General features: G+C 46.4%; 1 protein-coding gene across 1 annotated transcript in view; it reads left to right on the top strand.

Annotated features, from left to right (window-relative positions):
* The first annotated feature begins 3016 nt into the window (after positions 1-3016).
* PLXND1 (plexin D1) overlaps positions 3017-18426 on the top strand; it is a 122734-nt gene continuing 107324 nt past the window's right edge. The window contains exon 1 of the mRNA XM_077822615.1: positions 3017-4342. Coding sequence (XP_077678741.1) covers positions 3017-4342 — 1326 coding nt within the window. The remainder of the gene's footprint in view (positions 4343-18426) is intronic.

Here is an 18426-nt window from a genome sequence, read left to right as displayed (position 1 = left end):
AAAGAACTGATATCCCTAATGGATAGTTATGATTTAGCAAGGACAATGAGTTAATGAGAAAGCATTGTATTTAATTCTATGCACATCTTCAGTGGACATGGCATGGCCATTGCAGTTATGTATTAATTAGTGCTCTGAAATGGGAGAAAGGGACATGAAAGGGGTGAAGGGAACTGGCAGGTGTAGAAATTAGAGTAGACAACAACAGAGGATGTTTCTATCCAGAATACGAGTCATCCAGAATCCCCATCAGCTTCAATGATATGTCGTGTATAAGTGAAAATAGCTCAAGTAACATGAGAACAGCCCAGACTCAGGGACGGCTCAGGGCATTGAAAGTGGGACACAGAGCCCATCAGCAGGAGCTTGCCAGGAGACTAGTGACCAAACAGCAGACCTAACTGCCACCACGTGATCTATGCATGGGAAGGCCACTCCATGCACAGCTCACACCCTTCCCAAGTGGAAGGAGGCTCCATTATAATACATACGAGTTTCCTTTTATTTACCCTTTGGTTTTATTAGGTTGTGCTCAGGTCACATTTTCAAGCTTTCCTTCAGAACCATGAGGGTTAGAAACTTTCTTTTTTAGTAAAAGTTAAGATTTTCACACATTCACAGGACTCCAGGACCTGAGGCTTTAAGAAATACAGCAATTATTGTGACATTATAAAAGCAAGTGACACTGCAGCCCTTCCTCTGGCCCCAGAGAGGGTGGTCGGCAAGTCTGTGGATCCACAATGGGAATTGGGCAGACAAGGAGCAGGGCTTGGCACTACCTCATTTCCCCACCAACTCAAGAGAACAGACTGGGAAGACAACCCAGACCCAGGACAATCTTATCTTCCTTCCCCTGATGGAACAATTAGGGAGAAATCTTGCTGAGTTTTCCTCCCCATTATTGTCCTCCTGTCAGTTTTCCTGAGGGAGAAAACAATTAGCTCATAGCTCGCAAATAGTGGTTATGTGAAATGAGTTTGGTGTGGGTCTCAGTTTATTTCCCAGAGGACAGGTGCTCACATCACACATACAAACCCTCTCTGTATGGACAATATCAACAGAAAGGCCAACAAATGAAGTGGCGGAGAGATTGAATGCCAGGTCATAGATTCAGCCAATATGGCTTACAAATATCTGTTTCTCAAGAATCTGTTTTAATTTAAAAAATAAGTCAATCTGTCTCTAGCTGGTATGGGTGCACAGTAAACTTCACAAATGTGCACTCAGAGTAACTGATGCAGAGACCTCTACCTGAATCTGCAGAAAGCCTGCAACACTTGTTCAATAAGGTATGAACCCTTCATCCCAGTGAGGGGTTAACTCAGATGCCTGGTGATGATAATTTGTGTCAAAATTGTTAACTATTTCATTCCACATGTAAGAGCTTGTCTACATGGCAAAGTTTTACCAGTTACAGTGGTGTAAGTATATAGTTAAATCAATACAGTTATACCGATATAAACCCTGTAGACCCTTAGTCCAGTATCAGAGCTGCTTTTTTAAAATTTCTCTTAAACCTGTCCCCAAGCAACATAATCTACATTCTAAAAAGGCACTTGTACACTGGAATATGTGTCCACATGGGTGTTATGTCAGCTTCACTATATTGGTTTAACTTCACTCCCTAGCTAATAGTGGTATAACTTTTCTGTGTAAGAAAAGCCCACTGAAAGGAGAGGGAGGATCACTGACCTGCACAATTTACTGAGTGATGTCTCACTATGGTGCCCAACCTAAATAGACCAAGCACAAGGTGCCTAATGGAGCTCAAAGAACATGTACAATCATAATTTGAACACCTGCACAATCTACTGGGAGCAGTAACTCATCGGAGCAGAGCTTATTTTGTGAGCGAAGATGGAAGAGTACCACCCCAATCTGATCCTTGCTGAGCTCTCATTCCTAGGTCCTCTTGGATAGGATTATTATCAGGAACATTATCAGAGCAGTGTCAGGGGACCCTGTGCTATACCTGCTCTGGGAATAAACAGAAGATTTCAGGCTCTGGGGATGTCAGCCTTTCTTGAACACATTTAAAAAAGAGCACCTGAATGCAAACACATCTCCATTGGAATAGAGGGCATTAAAACAAGGAGTGCATGGTACCAGTGACTGAAATACAGTGGGATTGGGAGAGATTCTCCCCCCTCCACATACTTGGAATATTTGTCCACTTAATTTATTCCTGACCCCCAAACCCCAGACAGTCTGACCTCCTCTTCTTTGTTATCCTTTCTTGTACAAGTCTCTTTATGGGGAGTGCAATACTTCAAGAGCAGTGAGAGTTAACCTAATCTGACTGTTGGGGGGCGGGGGGGAAGAGCTCTGGATGGGAGGGGGTTGGCTGCAATTAATGTTGTTTGGTTAGGGCTATTTTTACTTTTGGTTGCAGTCTTGCTTTATGTCCGGAGGAGAAAAGTTCTTATCTCGCCTCTCTCCTTCAGTCCCAGTCCCATATTCTGATTAGAAACATGAAAAAAACACAAACACAAGAGTTATTTGTTAGAAGAGGAGCTGCTATCAAGGAACAAGGGCTGCCTCTTTGTGTGGTTGGCTGGTGCAACGCTTGCCTTCCAGCTTTTGGAAAATATCTTTAACTTAATCACATTCACATGACAAACCCCAAATTTAAAAAAAAAAAAAAAAAGCCCATGAGTAATGCAGAAAGGAGAGAGGGGAGAAGAGAAGGAGAGAAGTCTGAGAGCAGCGGATCGCTTCACAGGCAGCGCGGAGCTGTCAGAGAGAGAAGAGAGGGTGCAGCCTTTGCAGAGACGAGATCGGGACCAGCTTAACCCCATCCGATCTCCGGGCCGGCGAGAAGAGAGAGAGAGAGGAAGGTCCAGTAACCAGGCAAGGGCTGCGGATTGCAACGAAAGCTCAGGACTTCCCTCCTGGCGTCACTCAGTGCTGAGGCGTGTTGGCTTCGCAGGAAGCAGGTTTTCCTCCCCTGGCTTTGCAAAGCCCCCTTTCCCGTGGAGCCTCATGCACTCTGCAGAGCAGCAGCCCAGGCGGCAGGATGGCTCCCCGGGAGCGAGGCGCTAAGGGGCTGGCCCCCCTCCTGCTGCTGCTCGCCCTGCTCGGCAGCCCCAACGCCGGCCTGGAGGTGCAGCACAAGTTCCTCTCGCCCACCTTGACCAACAACTTCGCCCTGGATGGGCTGGGCAGCAAGATCTACCTGGCGGCTGTCAACCGGCTCTACCAGCTCTCCGGCCCCAACCTGACGCTGGAGGTGGAGGAGCAGGTGGGCCCGGTGCCGGACAACCCCCTGTGCCACGCGCCCCAGCTGCCCCAGGCCTCCTGCGAGCACCCCAAGGTGCTGACCAACAACTACAACAAGATCCTGCAGCCGGACCCGGAGCAGGGCATCGTGGTGGTGTGCGGCTCCATCTACCAGGGCTTCTGCCAGCTGCGCAGCATGGCCAACATCTCCGCCGTGGCCGTGAGCTTCCCGCCGGGCAGTGCCGGCGGCGGCGGCGGGGGCGACCCGGTGACCGTCTTCCCCAGCATGCTCAACATCGCGGCCAACCACCCCAACGCCTCCACCGTGGGGCTGGTGCTGCGGCCCGCCGGGCCGGCGGGCGGGGGGAGGCCGGACACGCGGCTGCTGGTGGGGGCGACCTACACGGGCTTCGGCAGCCCCTTCTTCCCGCGCAACCAGAGCCTGGAGGACCACCGCTTCGAGAACACGCCCGAGATCGCCATCCGCGCCCTCAACGCCCGCGGCGACCTGGCCAAGCTCTTCACCTTCGACCTCAACCCCTCCGACGACAACATCTTCAAGATCAAGCAGGGGGCCAAGGCCCGCCACAAGCTCAGCTTCGTCCGGGCCTTCCTGCACCCCGCCCCGCCGCCGCGGGGCCCCGCCGCCGCCTACGCCTACCTGGCCCTCAACAGCGAGGCCAACGCCGGCGACAAGGAGAGCCGCTCGCACAGCCTGCTGGCCCGCATCTGCCTGGCCGAGCCCGGCCGCAGCGCCAACGCCAGCGCCGGCGAGACCAAGAAGCTGACCGAGTCCTACATCCAGGTGGGGCTGCAGTGCGGGGCCGGGGGCGGCGACGGCTTCACCCGCCTGGTCTCCGTCTTCCCGGCCGCCGCCCCCCTGCGGCTGGGACCCCCGGCGGCGCCGCCGCCCCAGGAGCTGCTCTTCGGGGTCTTCGAGAGAGCCGCCCCGCCGGGGGCCCGCCAGCACTCGGCGCTCTGCGCCTTCCGCTTCGCCGACATCGAGCGGGGCATCCGGCGGGCCAGGAACTCGTGCTTCGTGGAGCCGGACTCCGGGCTGGTGACCGTGCTGGACAGCGTGGTGCAGGGCACCGGGCCGGCCTGCGAGAAGAGGAACATCCAGGTAGGGGAAGGGAGGCGGGCCCGGGATCGGGCCCCCCCCCCGTTCTCGGCTCAGGAGTGGGGATCCCTCCGGTAGGACGGAGGCAGCCCTGTAACGTTGCCTCTCGTCAGTGGGGAACCCCCCCTGCGCAGGGAGCGAGGAACCTTCCCCCCAGTGATGCTGCCGCTCGGGGGAGCTTTCAGGATTCGGGGGGTGGGGGATCGAGATGCCCCTCTAATGTTGTAGCTGCTCAGGCGTGTAGGGGTGGGAATAGAGGGGGCCCGGGTAATGGGGGAGTCCGGGGAGAGCAGAGTTCCAGCATCAGGGGAATCACTGAGAAAAGTTCCCAAGGCGCCCCAGATAATGCTGCAGCTCAGTTTTCTAGGACTGAGGGACACAACCTTCTGGAGTGAGAGAAACTGGAAGGTCCCCTCGCAGTGCTGCTGTGCAGGGAGCAGGTTTGCCCCTATGGAGGACCAGAGGGCAGAGTTGGGGAACTTTCCCTGCACTGGGGAGAACCCCTAACCCTGAAAAAGTGCAGCTCAGGGGAGCAGATTTTGAAGTGGAGGGCACAGTAACCACCTGTTGGGGGAGAAATGTCAGGTAATCCGTGTGACGCTGCACTTTGGTGGAACCAAAGAAGTAGGTTTTACATTAGGGAAACCACCTGCTGGGAGAAACCTAGCTGTTTAGTAGGTGAGAGACTGCAAGGCAACCTAGAGCTCTGCAGGACAGGGCTCAGCACACCCCAGACAGACTGTGTGGTGAGCCCCTACTGGTATCAAGCACTACATGGACTGGAGTGCTTGGCTGGGGCTGGACTCTCCAAGGTCCCATTCTTGAAGTTCTTACTCAGGCAAAACTCTATTAAAGTCAATGTAAGGATTTTAGGATTGGGTCTCAGGCTTGGATTAATAATAACGTTGAAACTTCATGACTAGCTGGGTAAGCGATAACCGTCCATTTGGCTGAAATCTGGAGGGGTTAAGAATCTCAGGGTCATGGAAGTTAGAGGTGGAAAAGATTTATTAGTTTCTCCCTCAGGATTGTTCCTGTCAATCTGTTCTCCAGTGCTTTGTCTCGTCCAGTTTTAAACATCTCACGTGATATGGCTTTCACACCACTGTGTATCTGACAGAAGCATCCTTGGCATAAATGCAAATTAGAGATGGGATTTGGTCAGAAGCTTGGATCTGAGAACCACTGGACTTTGGGGTGGTGGTGGTTGGAATCAGAGCCAAGAGCCAGATCTGAATGTTGTAACTCGTCTCTATGGGCATGAGCGTGCACACTGCACCCCATCAAAATCAGTTGCAAAGCTCCACAGACTTCAGTGGTGCAGATCAGGCTCTGTTTCTTTAGTGGCCTGTCCCAAACCCCAGCACCCAAAACCCCGTCAGACTTTGGGTTTGTGTGGTGGGTGGGGAGAGGGTGTCAGCAGCCAAACCCAGACCTCTCTCCGAGGTTTGCAGTTGAATGAAGCCAAACTTCTGCCCGGGACTGACGTGGGTGTCAGAATTTGTATGTGGATTCTGCACTCCCAGGACCATCTCTACTCAAATCCATCTCATAGCCTCCTCTGATGAGTGATTCTGGTTTACTTATACTAGACAGTATTTAGGAAGTTGGGGGAAACATGCTGAGTACAGTGAGCTCCTTTTTTTCACAACGATTTACATTCATTTACCCATGTATAAATTTAGGTCCATTGTGAAAGTCAATTGGATTCCTGCTTGGTTTACTATGAAGCCAAACATGCAGTGGTTTTCGCACACATGTAACCGCCCCCTCTTTTATCAAGGAGCGTCTTTATTCCCACGTTCCCAGTGAACCAGTAGTGACTCACAGACTTTATTTTTCTCTTTCTTTTCGGTTGTTGCTCTCTGTACAGACGCGGAGGGAAGGCAGCTATAAGAATGTGTGTTCGGTTGTAGCTGTTCTCTTCCCACGTCCCTCTGTGTATTCCTGCAGCAGGCCAGTGCAGGATGTATACAGTGCATGGTGAGGGGACACAGGCTGCATTGTTTCATTGCATTTGGGCTGCAAGTTTGCCATTGTCACAATTTGTTACCAAGTGGGCATAAATGTTAATAGAGACAAGATGGGTGGGTAATATATTTTATTGGACCAGCTTTGATGGTGGAAGAGACAAGCTTTTGAGCTTCACAAAGCTCTTCTTCAGGGTTGGAAATTAACACCTCTGCCCACTTTATTTTATGTGGTTTCTTGCAACATGTGTTTACCCCATATGCTTAACAATCTGTCCCACCTTGTAGTTAGCTTTTTACCTTTTCCAGTTCTGAAGATGAGCTCCGTGAAGCTCGAAAGTGTGTGTCTCCCATCAACAAAAGTTGGTCCATTAAAAGATATTACCTCACCTGTTGAGTCTCTCTCATATCCTGGGACCAACATGGCTACAACATTAATGAAATATAATTTTTAATGCCAGATAAAGATGCCTATATTCCCCTTTAGTAAAAGTCACAAACTATTTAACAATGGAGCTTCTTTAACACTATATCTTTTTTTCTTCTTTTGGGAAAGAGGCACAACTCGGCTCCATCAGAGATTATAAAAAAGTCTGTTTGATTGCACAGGCAAGACAGAGCACTTGTTTTGGGTTTCCGTGCTTTACAGTGGCAATGATAGAAAGGTTTCCTGTGTAACCGGTGTCTTTGGCAACAGCAGCCCCATGCTATGTTAAAATAGGTAGCCTTAATGCAGTAGTTCACAGACCAGCTTTAGGGAAGTTGAATTGTTTTCCTCTGTGGCAAAGTACAAGCTGCCAGACATCAGAAATCTGGTAACCATTGTGGCTTTTAAGTTAATGCCACAAAAAGACGTGGGCATGATGTGGGTCCAGGCCTGTCAGTCAGTGGGAGTTGAGGGCCTGACTTTCAGAGTTGCTGAACACACCTCTACTTTCGATGATTTCAGCTGCTGTGCTGGGTGCTCAGCATTCCTTACATGGAGGGCCTCAGCACTTTGCAGGGGCATGCCCTGTGTAATGACTGCAGGATTAGGCACTGTGACTGAGATTCTCTAAGGGCACTACGGAGTTAGGTGCCCAACTTCCATGGAAACTCAATGGCAAAAAGGCACCTAAACTTCCTCAGCCTCCTTCGAAAATACCAGCCTGTATGAATAGTACAGGTTTTTCTAATTTAGAGTCACTTGAGGGCAACAATTAACAATAACGAATAAGCCATCATTTATCAGCACTTAAAATATCTAGTCTTTTTCCTCTGTAAAGCACTTTATAGATATTGATGCCTCCTTTTGGTGCTCTGTGAGGCAATTGTGTAAGTATATTTATTGCTATTCATAGCATGTGGGAACTGAAGCAGAGATTATGAGACTTGCCCTAGTCTGCGGATGGAGTCAGTGTCAGAGCAAGGTTGAAAACTCGGGTTTATAGTGTAAAGCAAAAAGAAAAGGAGTACTTGTGGCACCTTAGAGACTAACCAATTTATTTGAGCCTAAGCTTTCGTGAGCTACAGCTCACTTCATCAGATGCATCTCACGAAAGCTTATGCTCAAATAAATTGGTTAATCTCTAAGGTGCCACAAGGACTCCTTTTCTTTTTGCGAATACAGACTAACACGGCTGCTACTCTGAAAAATGTAAAGCCAGTGAATTCTCTCTAGCGACTGACAAGATGGATCCTTTTTTTGGGGGGGAAGGGGGGAGTAATTAATTTTTGTAGTGATTCAATGATTGCAGAAATAAATGCTGTACTCGGGATCATATCTATACATAGCGATGACTAGGAAGATTGTCACTTATATAATGAAAGCATATTAAGAATGGGTGTGTCATTAGAAGTGTGGTTAAACAATGATGTACGTGGCATTGAGGGGTGGGTGCCACAAGGTTCTGAGCCCCCTCAGCTTCTGTTGAAGTCATTGGGAGTTGGATGCACCCAGCACCTTACAGGATCAAGCTCTTAGAAAATGTATATTTACACAAGGGGAGCAGTGTAGGTTAGTGATTATAGCATAGGGCTGGGAGTCAGGAGAACAGACTTCTAATCCTGACTCTGACTCTCTGTATATCCTTGAGCAAGTCGCTTCCCTGTGCCTCAGTAAACTGATCTATAAACTGATCTTACTGTAGTTACTGAGCTCACCTCACTGAGTGTTAAGGATTATGGTTGTGAAGGTGCTTTGTGTTCCTTGCATGGAAGGTTCAGCAATACATAAATGCAACATACTATTAACATTTGTTCCTGCTTAATATTTGTTCATTTCCCATTCACTTGAAGTGTGAATCTCTAGAAGTGTTGACCTAGTCTGCTGGAAACCCTCTTACCTGCCATTTAGTTGGAAGAAGAGCTTTTAAATTTACCCCCCTTTTTCTTAATCATTAGGATTGTCAACAAGTTAACAAGCTGCTTTTATTTCCAACTCCCAGAGCAACTATATCAAGATGAGGATTGTAATATAATGTTTCTTTGCACTGAAAAAAAATCTAACATCAATTTCCACCTTCGAGACAATGAAATATTCTGATACATTTTGCGTCCCAGCCCTGGGAACACAGCAGGAAAATATATTACACAGCAGCTGGCATGGTGTTTTAGCTAAGGGTCTATCCATGTTTCTATTATAAGCTCCACTTTTCAGCAGTTAGTGGGTTCCCAGGTTGTGTTGGTTTCCCCTCCTCCCCATATAACTCAAATGAGTTAAAGTATTTTTTTTTAAAAAAGTGCTTTTGTAGATTAGGGTGTTTTTTTTTTTTTAAATGAGTTTGAAAAAGTATGAAATGACTGGTTGATTCATTCCAAACACAGGTTAGGCTAAAGAGAATTTATATTACAGAAAATGTAATGAGTAGTGTTATGGGGGCTGTTGTTTGGAAAGAAATCAAGGGACCCATCCTGCAACCCTTACTCATATGACTAATCCTTTTGAAGTCAGTGGGACTCATGGAGGTAAAGACTGCTTTTGTGAGTAGTGGATTGCATGATCAGGCCTTTAGTCTGTATGTTCTTTTGGTGAAGGGACTGTGCTTGTCTGTAAAGCACCATGCACACCTATAGTGCTGTAGAAATAATAATGAATAAATAATATACGTTTGGGGGACAGATGTATTGCCCAGAGAGAAAACTATTCAGGTCTAGTGTGGGTAGGTATTGCTTATGCTTCCTCTACTCAGTACCTCAAATATTACTAGCAGATTTTTTGTTATTTATTATGTTGTTAATATATTATTTATGTTCTGACAGTGTGCTCAACACTGTACAATGGGTTGAGGTCTTTATTCAGCACAGTGCTTATCTTTAAGCCCCTGAATAGTTCCATTGACTTATTAAGCACAGGCTTAAGTGCTCTGCTGAATTGGGGTCTAAAAGGCCAGACAAAATGCCCATGCAGATTCTCTAGATAAGTAGAGGAAGATTAACAGAGTGTTGCTATTATGTGTTTTGTTAATGAAAGATTCTGTTAAAGCACTTATGAAAGAAGTGAGTTAAGACTGGTAGGTTTAGTGGAAGGCATGTGTTTTAAGGAGGGATTTTGAAACAAAGAGAGAGAGAGCCAAACCTGGAACTTCCCCCAGAAGGCTAGTGGGGAAGTTCCAGGTTTGGCTCTCCTGAGCAGAGATTGCCTATCTATAACAACTTGTGTTTTTGTGATAGGGACAATAACTATCCCCTGTGAAGTGCTAGAATGGGACCACCAATGTATTTTCATCACATGTAACCTCAACAGGATTTGAATCCATGCCTCCAAAGATGATGATGAATATATGTGCTCTCTTTAGTGGGTACCTTCTACAGTGGGGTGCTGTCAGAGCTTAGGAAACACGGTTAAGTGTAAATGGGGCCATTGCTATATGGGACCAGATTCCAATCTCAGGTATGCTGGTGTTAAACCTGAGAAACCCCAATGGATTTACTCCATATTTACACTATTGTAACAGGTCAGATTCTGGACTATTAAATTTGAAGGACCCTTAAACCTCACGCCATGTCCCTGGTATGCCTTTTAATTTCCTTTTTGAAAGATAATTAGTTAAGGGCCCAATCCTCCAATGTGCTGAGTACTGTAATTTCACATGGACTTGAGTTGAGGGCACTCAGTAATTCCCAGGAGATGCTCTGCACCTTAGATGATCAACCCCAAAAAAGGATATTAAGGGCATGATATTCTGTTATGGTGTAGCCACTTTACACTACACAAGGGGCAAGTTGGCCATAAAGCTGGTTTAATTGGCCTGCTGAGGATTACCCTAGTATAAGGGAATCATCCAAAAGTGTACAGCCAATGTATGGGCTCTTATGTCACTCTCTATCTGTGATGTTGTCATAGCAGGGGGAAGGAGGTATGGCTGAGATACCTGTGTCCCACATTCATTCCTGGTTGTGTTTCAAGCCCAAGGGGCTGGAAGTTGGGATACTGGGAGGTCTGGCAGCACCCCCGGCTTGAATTGGTTTCCATCATACACAGGGTTGACAGTTTGGTTCAATGGTTCTCAGCACCCCCACTGTAAAAATTGTTGTAATGTCACTGTTCAAGGCCCTGGGGGCTGTTTGCAGCAACAGAAAATAGAGCAGCCTCCAGGCTGCTCTAATTCAGTCCTCCTCACAGCAGCAGCAGGATCAGGGGAGTGCAAATGTGAACGTTATGCCATCTTTGTGCACCCATTCTGCATGCTGCAGTCATCACTGAGGATCTGTCCCTAAACTATGAGAAGAAATAACCGTTAAAATACAATTTAATGTCTAATGCACATACAGAACTGAGGAAGTGGGGTTGAAACACCAATCTAAACCCAATTCTGTTGTGGGGACCTCCAGGGATTTCTGATTTACTGTATTTTACATGCTGAAATACTTAGGCATAGTGGCATGTGATAATGATGGAGTTTCAGCATTAACTCTGAATTTTCTGGCTCTTGTGGCTTTATGTCAGACTCTGCATGTTAACTGAACAGTATATTTTGTGGTTTAATGATCAGATAGCCATCAATGAGTTTTATGATAATGAGTTGTTAAATAAAATGTACTGCTTGGGTGAATTATATAAACCATTTCAGTATGTGTATATTTGGGTTTGAAAATATTGTCTAAAACCAGTAAGAAATGTTCCCAAACTAAAACTTGTATCCACATGGGAGTATGACAAAGCATCTACTTACTGTCCAAACATACTGTAGTGTCTCAATAGGACTGGGTTTTAAAGGAGGTTTGTCACTTTGAAGTACTAGTTTATACTAATTCCGAAACTCCAAACATGAAAATAAATCTCCTCTAACCATACATCTATTCAAACAAATCCAGAGGACTAGCCACAAAAAGGAAACTGCAGATTTACACTTAATTTATACATTAAAAATAAAGCAAAAGTTCCTGTAATACATTTTATTTTTATATCATCTGATGCTTTTGGGGGTTGCTCGCACTATCTGAAGCTGCAAAATACTGTGGTGTTCCAAAGCTACAGTATGTCATTATGTCACATTAATCTTTTTTTTCTTACTGTGATTATATTGTTTTAGAGAGAAAATAAAAGTCTGTGTCCCTGGCCTGAAGAGTTCACTCTTTATGCCCCCAATCTCAGATATGTGTGGGTGGAGCTCTGTGCCTGTGTAGATCTGATTGTAGGATCAGGACTTGACTGTCCAGATCAAAGCCCTGGCTCCAACCCGCATTGTTCTTTGGAGAAGTTCAGACTTGAATCCGGATCTGAACGCAGTGTCCTGGGCCCATCTCTACTAAACAGTAGGTAACAATGGGAAGTTGGAGTGAAACACATCTAAGCAATTTCAAGATATATGCAAAGATGAAAAACCTGTAAAAAAGCTATGTGAAACTCACTGATCTTATCTAAAAGGGATTCATGTTGCTTGGGTTCTTACCAGCTGGTCTCAAACCACCCGAGAACTCCTCTTGTGCCCACACCTGCTTTGAGTTTCAAGTCCAAATGAACCCCAGATTGCAATGGGAAATTCAGCCTAAGTCAGTGAGGTTCACCTGGCTTCACACCAAAACCAGAAATTTTGCCTGATTAAGAGCTTGTCAACCTGGTGGATTTACAGCGTAGTTAGCACAAAATAGTTAGGGTTTAAATTTAAAGCTATTCCACACTAACTCCCCACGTGGACACTCTTATTCTGCATTAAGAGTGCCTTTTTGTGGATTAGGTTAATCCACTTCCAGCTCTCTTAGGGACTTTTTAAAATCCTACTAGGCATCAATCCAGGTCTTTGGGTGCCTAAATACCTATGCTGTTCTGGCCCAATAGCTTGTTGGAAAGGATTATCAGAGACATTAAAGCATAAGGCCTTGGCTAAGGTAATTTAATGCAAACATTGAACAAGCAAGCGCTAGAGAGACATGAAAACAGTAAATTAAAAATACCTGAGACCCGTCACACTTACCTACAGCTACATGCTCACAGCTAATAGTATAGTCAATATTATTGATAGCATGTGGCTGTAAGTAATGATTCAGACCTTTAGAATGGCACACATGGATAATTTGCTCACAGCTATTGCAGTTGCATGCACAGGTGCACTAATTGTGTGCACAAATGAGCAGTCTGACATGTCATTTGTGCATGCAGTTACTGCATTAAGGATAGTATCAAACAATAGTAAAAGTTCTTGACAATGAGAAAAGAAAATGCTAAGCAGAAAAGAGCACATGGCTAATGCCTGTATACTTTATTCCCGGTGGGTCTTTGAAATGTTTTTTTGTAGAAGGGAGCAGAAGACCAGTCATTAACATGTTGCATTTTCTGTAGCTCTGTCCACCCATAAATCAAGGTGCAATTAACAAACATTCACAAATTAAGTCTCTCAGCACCCACCTGAGGTGGGTAAGAATTAATGCCCTCATTTTACAGGTGGGGAATTTGAGGCTCTGAAAGGCAAAGTGACCTGCCCATTGCCACAAAGCAAGTGAGTGGCAGAGTCAGGAATAGAACCCAAGGATCCTCACCGCTCAGTCATTTATTCTACCACTAGACAACACCCGTATAACAATCACACTATAAATAGTCCAGGATGCATGAGCAAAGTGGCAGGAGGGGAAGTTAGCCATGAAGTTAGCAGTAGAGTTGCTAATTTGCAAGTGTTGTCTGCTTTGTTGTCCCGTCCCCCCCCTTCCCGTTTCTAGGTTGGTAGAGTAACAATTGCAGCTCCCTGTTTTCATTAGAAGTTTGGAAGTAACAGCTTAGAGCAAGTGGAGGAGGCAGCAGACTGGCTGAAATGATCCCTCACTAAGGGAGGCCCTAGAATTTATTGATGTTTTTCAGCAGAAAGAACAGTATTAATATCCAGCAGCTGTATAACAGTTCTGCTGGCAGCCCCCATTCTGACAGGGTGAGGTTGAGCAGAATCTCTGGAGCGCCTGCTTTAGAAGAGGCTGATCTGAGGCTGAATCTAGATGAGGCTGTTTTAGATGTGACAAGCCAATCAGAAAGGCTGATAGCGCTGTTCCTGATAATCGTGCCTCATTACTCTTGTTCTGTCCATAATATTGCTCAGTTGGGGGAATATGCCATCATTTCTCACGCAAATCTCTGTCTACAATGGAGCCCAGAGGCACAGAGCACTGTAGGAGCTGTGAATAATCAGGCCACCTTTTCTTGAAACACAGTGGGTCAGCAATGGCCAGAAGTTCAATGACAGTCGTGAGTGGTTTGAACAGAAATGAAGCTGCCATTTCCAGCTTCCTTTCCTGCCCCCACCAATTTTATAATGTACTATTTTTCAGGAGAAGGGGAAATAGAGTAATTAAACACAGACATAGTCCCCTAAGCTTTACAGATGGTGTGAGGCAAATTCACACCTGCTGGATCTCCACTGAACTTAATGGAGGTGCACGAGGCATGAGGCTGCCCCAGGATGTCTATCATGGCACCTAAGCTCCCCTCACATGTGGTTTGTTTTTTTTGTTTTTTGTTTTAAACAATACCCTCCCCAAGGCTGCTGCAGACCTGGTGTTTGAGAATAACCCACTCTGGATCATGGAGTTTTCAGCAGTGCAACAGGGACTGGGGCTATGGCAATGGATAAAGATGGAAAACAGGGATACCCATGAAAACCTGGGCCAAACCCCAGTGATACCTGGTGAGCTGCACAGGGGGGCCTCTCCCTCCATGCTCCTCTTAGCCCCACTCTGAGCAATGGTATTAGTGGCAGTGTTATCACTGGGCCCTGTGCCGTGGCTGTGCTCTTTGGCCCGTCTTATCAAGGTTACAGAGCATGGAGGGGCTGTTAACCTTACTCTTACATGGATATTCGGTCACATAGAGGGGGGAACATTCTCTACAAAACAGACATTCCCTGAGTCCTCCCCTGGGTCTCTGCCTCCTTGTTTTTCAGTGGGGTGCTTTTGGCATACGGAGCTTCTCTGGGGAACAAGGACACAGTTATCGAGCAAATGGGGAATAGTCTGTGCGTTCATACATCTTTTCTATATCCAGGCCTCTTTTCCCAGCATTGCATTACACAGTGAAGGGGATTATAGGGTGCGTGTGATTTATTATTAGTCACACATGTTATTCCAATAGCTACTTAATATACTTCCAGAAACTTCGACCATGCGCTGTTAAACACATCAAGACTCTCCATGAGCTGAAAGGGTACTGTATTTTAGAGGTGGGCCAAGGAAACATGATCAGATCAGATTTAGGCTACAAATCCAGGTTCAGATTTAAGCACTAGCAAGTCTTGAATTAGATGCCACCAAAATCTCACCAGCTATTGTTATGGCAGCATGGGCCAAAATGCAGGACAGTTGGTCTTGAATGATAGAAATCGCGCAATATGGGTCCAGTTGTTCACTCGAAACTGCCAACATCTTGGGCCAGAATTGCTCAAGATTAGCTATTCTCACAAGATTTCAGAGGCATGTGAATTGGAACAGGAACTGGAGAATAAGCCTGTTTTGGTTCCAACCAAGAAACAAAACTGCCTAATGCTGGGATTGGACACACCCAAATACATACCTTCTTGTTATTCAAGGGAATGTCCCATCTCTGTTTAAAATATTCAGATCTTTCATACCTTTCTGTTTCTGAAATATAAACTTTTTAGTTATTGGATTTTATCCTGCAGTCAGATGGCAATTCCCAGCTTCTAAAGCACTTTGGGCTGATAGTGATCAAAAGTCATTGCTTTCTGATGGCTACCTGGTTGGTAGCTGTAGTGAAATGAGCCCGTGAAAACCAGGCTTTCTTGATTTTAGGGCATATCCTGGCTAATATCTATTCAGAGAAATCTGTATAGGAGAAGTTTTAGGTAAATATTGATGGCCGTTGATGGCACTTTATTAAAAAGAGGAGATATGAAGGCTAACATTTTGATATAGATCAGGGGTGGGAAAACTTTTTGGCCGGAGGACCACATCTCCGTATGGAAATTGTATGGAGGGCTGGCTGGGGCAGGGGATTAGGGCACATGGGAGGGATGAGGGCTCTGGCTGGGGGTGCAGACTCTGGGGTGGGGCTGGGGATGAGCGGTTTGCAGTGCAGCAGGGTGCTACGGGCTGGGATGGAGGGGTTCGGAGGGTGGGAGGGGGCTCTCATCTGGGGCAGGGGATTAGGGTACATGGGGTGGGGGGGAGTGAGGCTGTGGCTGGGAGTGCAGGTTATGGGGTGGGGCTGGGGATGAGGGGTTTGGGGTGCAGGATGGTGCTCCGGGCCGGGATCAAAGGGTTTGGAGGGCAATCAGGGCTGGAGCAGGGGGTTGGGGTGCAGGGGATGCTCAGGGGTTCAGGATCTGGGTGGTGCTTACCTGAAGTGGCTCCTGGAAACAGTGGCCCGTCTCCTCCTCTGGAGGTGTGGCCATGCCGCTCTGCGCGCTGCCCCGTCCACAGGCACCCCTTCCCCCCGCAGTTTCCATTGGCTGCAGTTCCTGGCCAATGGGAGCTGCAGAGCTGGCACTTGGAGCGGGGGCAGCGTGCGGAGCCCCCTGGCTGCTCCTGCTTCCGTAAGTCGCGCGGACTGCTGCACAAGCGGAGAAAGGCATGCCCCCAACCGCGCTCCCCGGCTGGATCACTGGAGTGGGGAAAGCTCCCAACCCTGCTCCTCAGCTGGAGCTTGAGGTCCGGATTTAAAGGTCCGACGGGCCGGATGCGGTCCATAGTTTGCCCACCCCGATATGGATAATGTTTTTGCAAACAGGTGTCAGAGGTTAAATGGGAGGTAGCTTTCGGTTAGATCCTGGCTAACTGGGAGAAGCATCCCCATTTAGAGAACAACTGATGTAGACAATTTTTTTTATTAATTATTTTTTTCCTGTGGTTTGAATCAAGTTCTTCCCACTGGGTTGCAACAAATGAAAGGAAGGGAAAGTTGGGCCATGGTTGCTACTAGATATATTCCCATCTCGAGTTTCTGAACTGCAGCGAGTCACTCTATGCAGTATGTTAACAAGATCTGCACTAAAATAATTGCTCTCTATTAAGACTCTCATTGCTGTTAAGTTTTAAAGTTTTGGGGAGAATCTGAAATTTAACATTACCTCCTATGCACCTCATGATGCTAATTTTATTTTTATTTTAATTGTAGTTTCTTACCACTACAATACCCAGTGGATTTTAATATATTTACTAGATCTTTCCAGATGCTCTTAGAAACATCTGTTTCCACAAAACTTAGAGGTGGCAGGGCAAAGTATGTACTGGGAAAGTAGAGAAAAGTACTTTACATCATCATGACTTGGTAAAATAGATCTCCAACTGCTGAATCCAGTGAGGTAAGTGATTTTTCCTTAATTTGGATTTATATAACTACAGAGCTAATCAGCCTTGTTACTCCTGACAGTCTGGAGAATGTCATTTGTCTTGTATAGATGCCTTCTGTAAGAGAAGAAGGAAGAGTAATGTAGTGGATTGAGGGCAGGCCTGGAAGCCATGTACTCTTAAATTCTAATCCTGGCGGCTTTTCTTATTCATTGTGGCCCTAGTTAAGCCATTTAATCTCTCTGTCTGAGTTTTCTCAATATTTAACATGGGGCTAGTATCATCTACCTTAGGGATGTGTTAAGATAGAGGTGTTAGGACCGAGTCAACGGGAGTTGCCCCAAAGTAAGTTAAGCAGGGTTTGGCCCTTAAAGTGCAGGGTTTGACCTTTTGAGCACTTTCAGTTGTATTCTACCAAGTGACTTTATAGAAGAGGCATAATCGGATTTCATGTCTCTTGTCTCAGTGATTTACATATCAAGTGTGTGCGCCACTGTATGATGGGGTAACTTGTGATGATATGGGACAGGGCTCAACAGCCCTGGGGTCCACTTCCAGTTTGTGTCTTATGTTCCTAAAAGCGCATGCTTCAAAGTTTCAGCCAGCCACCTGCAGGGGTCAGGAAGAGAGTGCCCCTTCCCCGGTGTATTCTGTTTTTTGTTGTTGTGGGATGGCCATGGCTGGAGGTGGGATGTTGGAGAGGGAGGGCCAGGGCTCTGAGGTGGCACTGAGTAGTCTCTATCTCAGATGCTTGGCTGGTTCTTGCTCACATAGTCAGAGTCTAACTGATTGTCATATGTTGGGTTGGGAAGGAATTTTCCCCCCAGGTCAGATTAGCAATGACCTTGGGATGGGAGTTGCCTTCCTCTGTAGCATGTGAGTCTGGTTCACTTGCCAGGATTATCTGGGTATTTCACACTTAATCATTTCCCTGCCATTGTGGGGGGCCTCAGTTGTGGAGGCCTTGGGCACTAGTACACCTTGATCCCGCCTAGTCTCTGCCTGTAGCAGTCTAGTCTCTTGTTGGCTGTAATATTTTGGTTCAATTTCGGTTGTTGGGTTAGTGTGTGGGTGTGGGGTGCTGTTTGTGACCTATATACAGGAGGTCAGGCTAGACGATCTGGTGGTCTCTTCTGGCCTTAAACTCTATGACTCAGCAAGTAAAAGAATTTTTCCCCTTATCAGACCTGAAAACTCCCCTGGGATCTGAGAGTAAAGTTGTGTGGTTTCCTTCTTGGACATCAACACCAACAGTAAAAGTTCTGCACATCAAACTATGTCCTCAGTGACAGCCGTGCAGCACAGTTGTCTTCAATTGATTTGCACAGGGGGAACTATTGGAATTCGATAAACAATTTTGATTGAAGATACACAAAAAGGACTAGAATGCTGCTCATTCTCCATAACTTT

Source organism: Eretmochelys imbricata, chromosome 7, assembly GCF_965152235.1.
Source record: "Eretmochelys imbricata isolate rEreImb1 chromosome 7, rEreImb1.hap1, whole genome shotgun sequence".
Taxonomy (NCBI): domain Eukaryota; kingdom Metazoa; phylum Chordata; order Testudines; family Cheloniidae; genus Eretmochelys; species Eretmochelys imbricata.
Note: the sequence above shows the minus strand (reverse complement) of the source record. Positions and strands in the feature narration are given on the sequence as shown.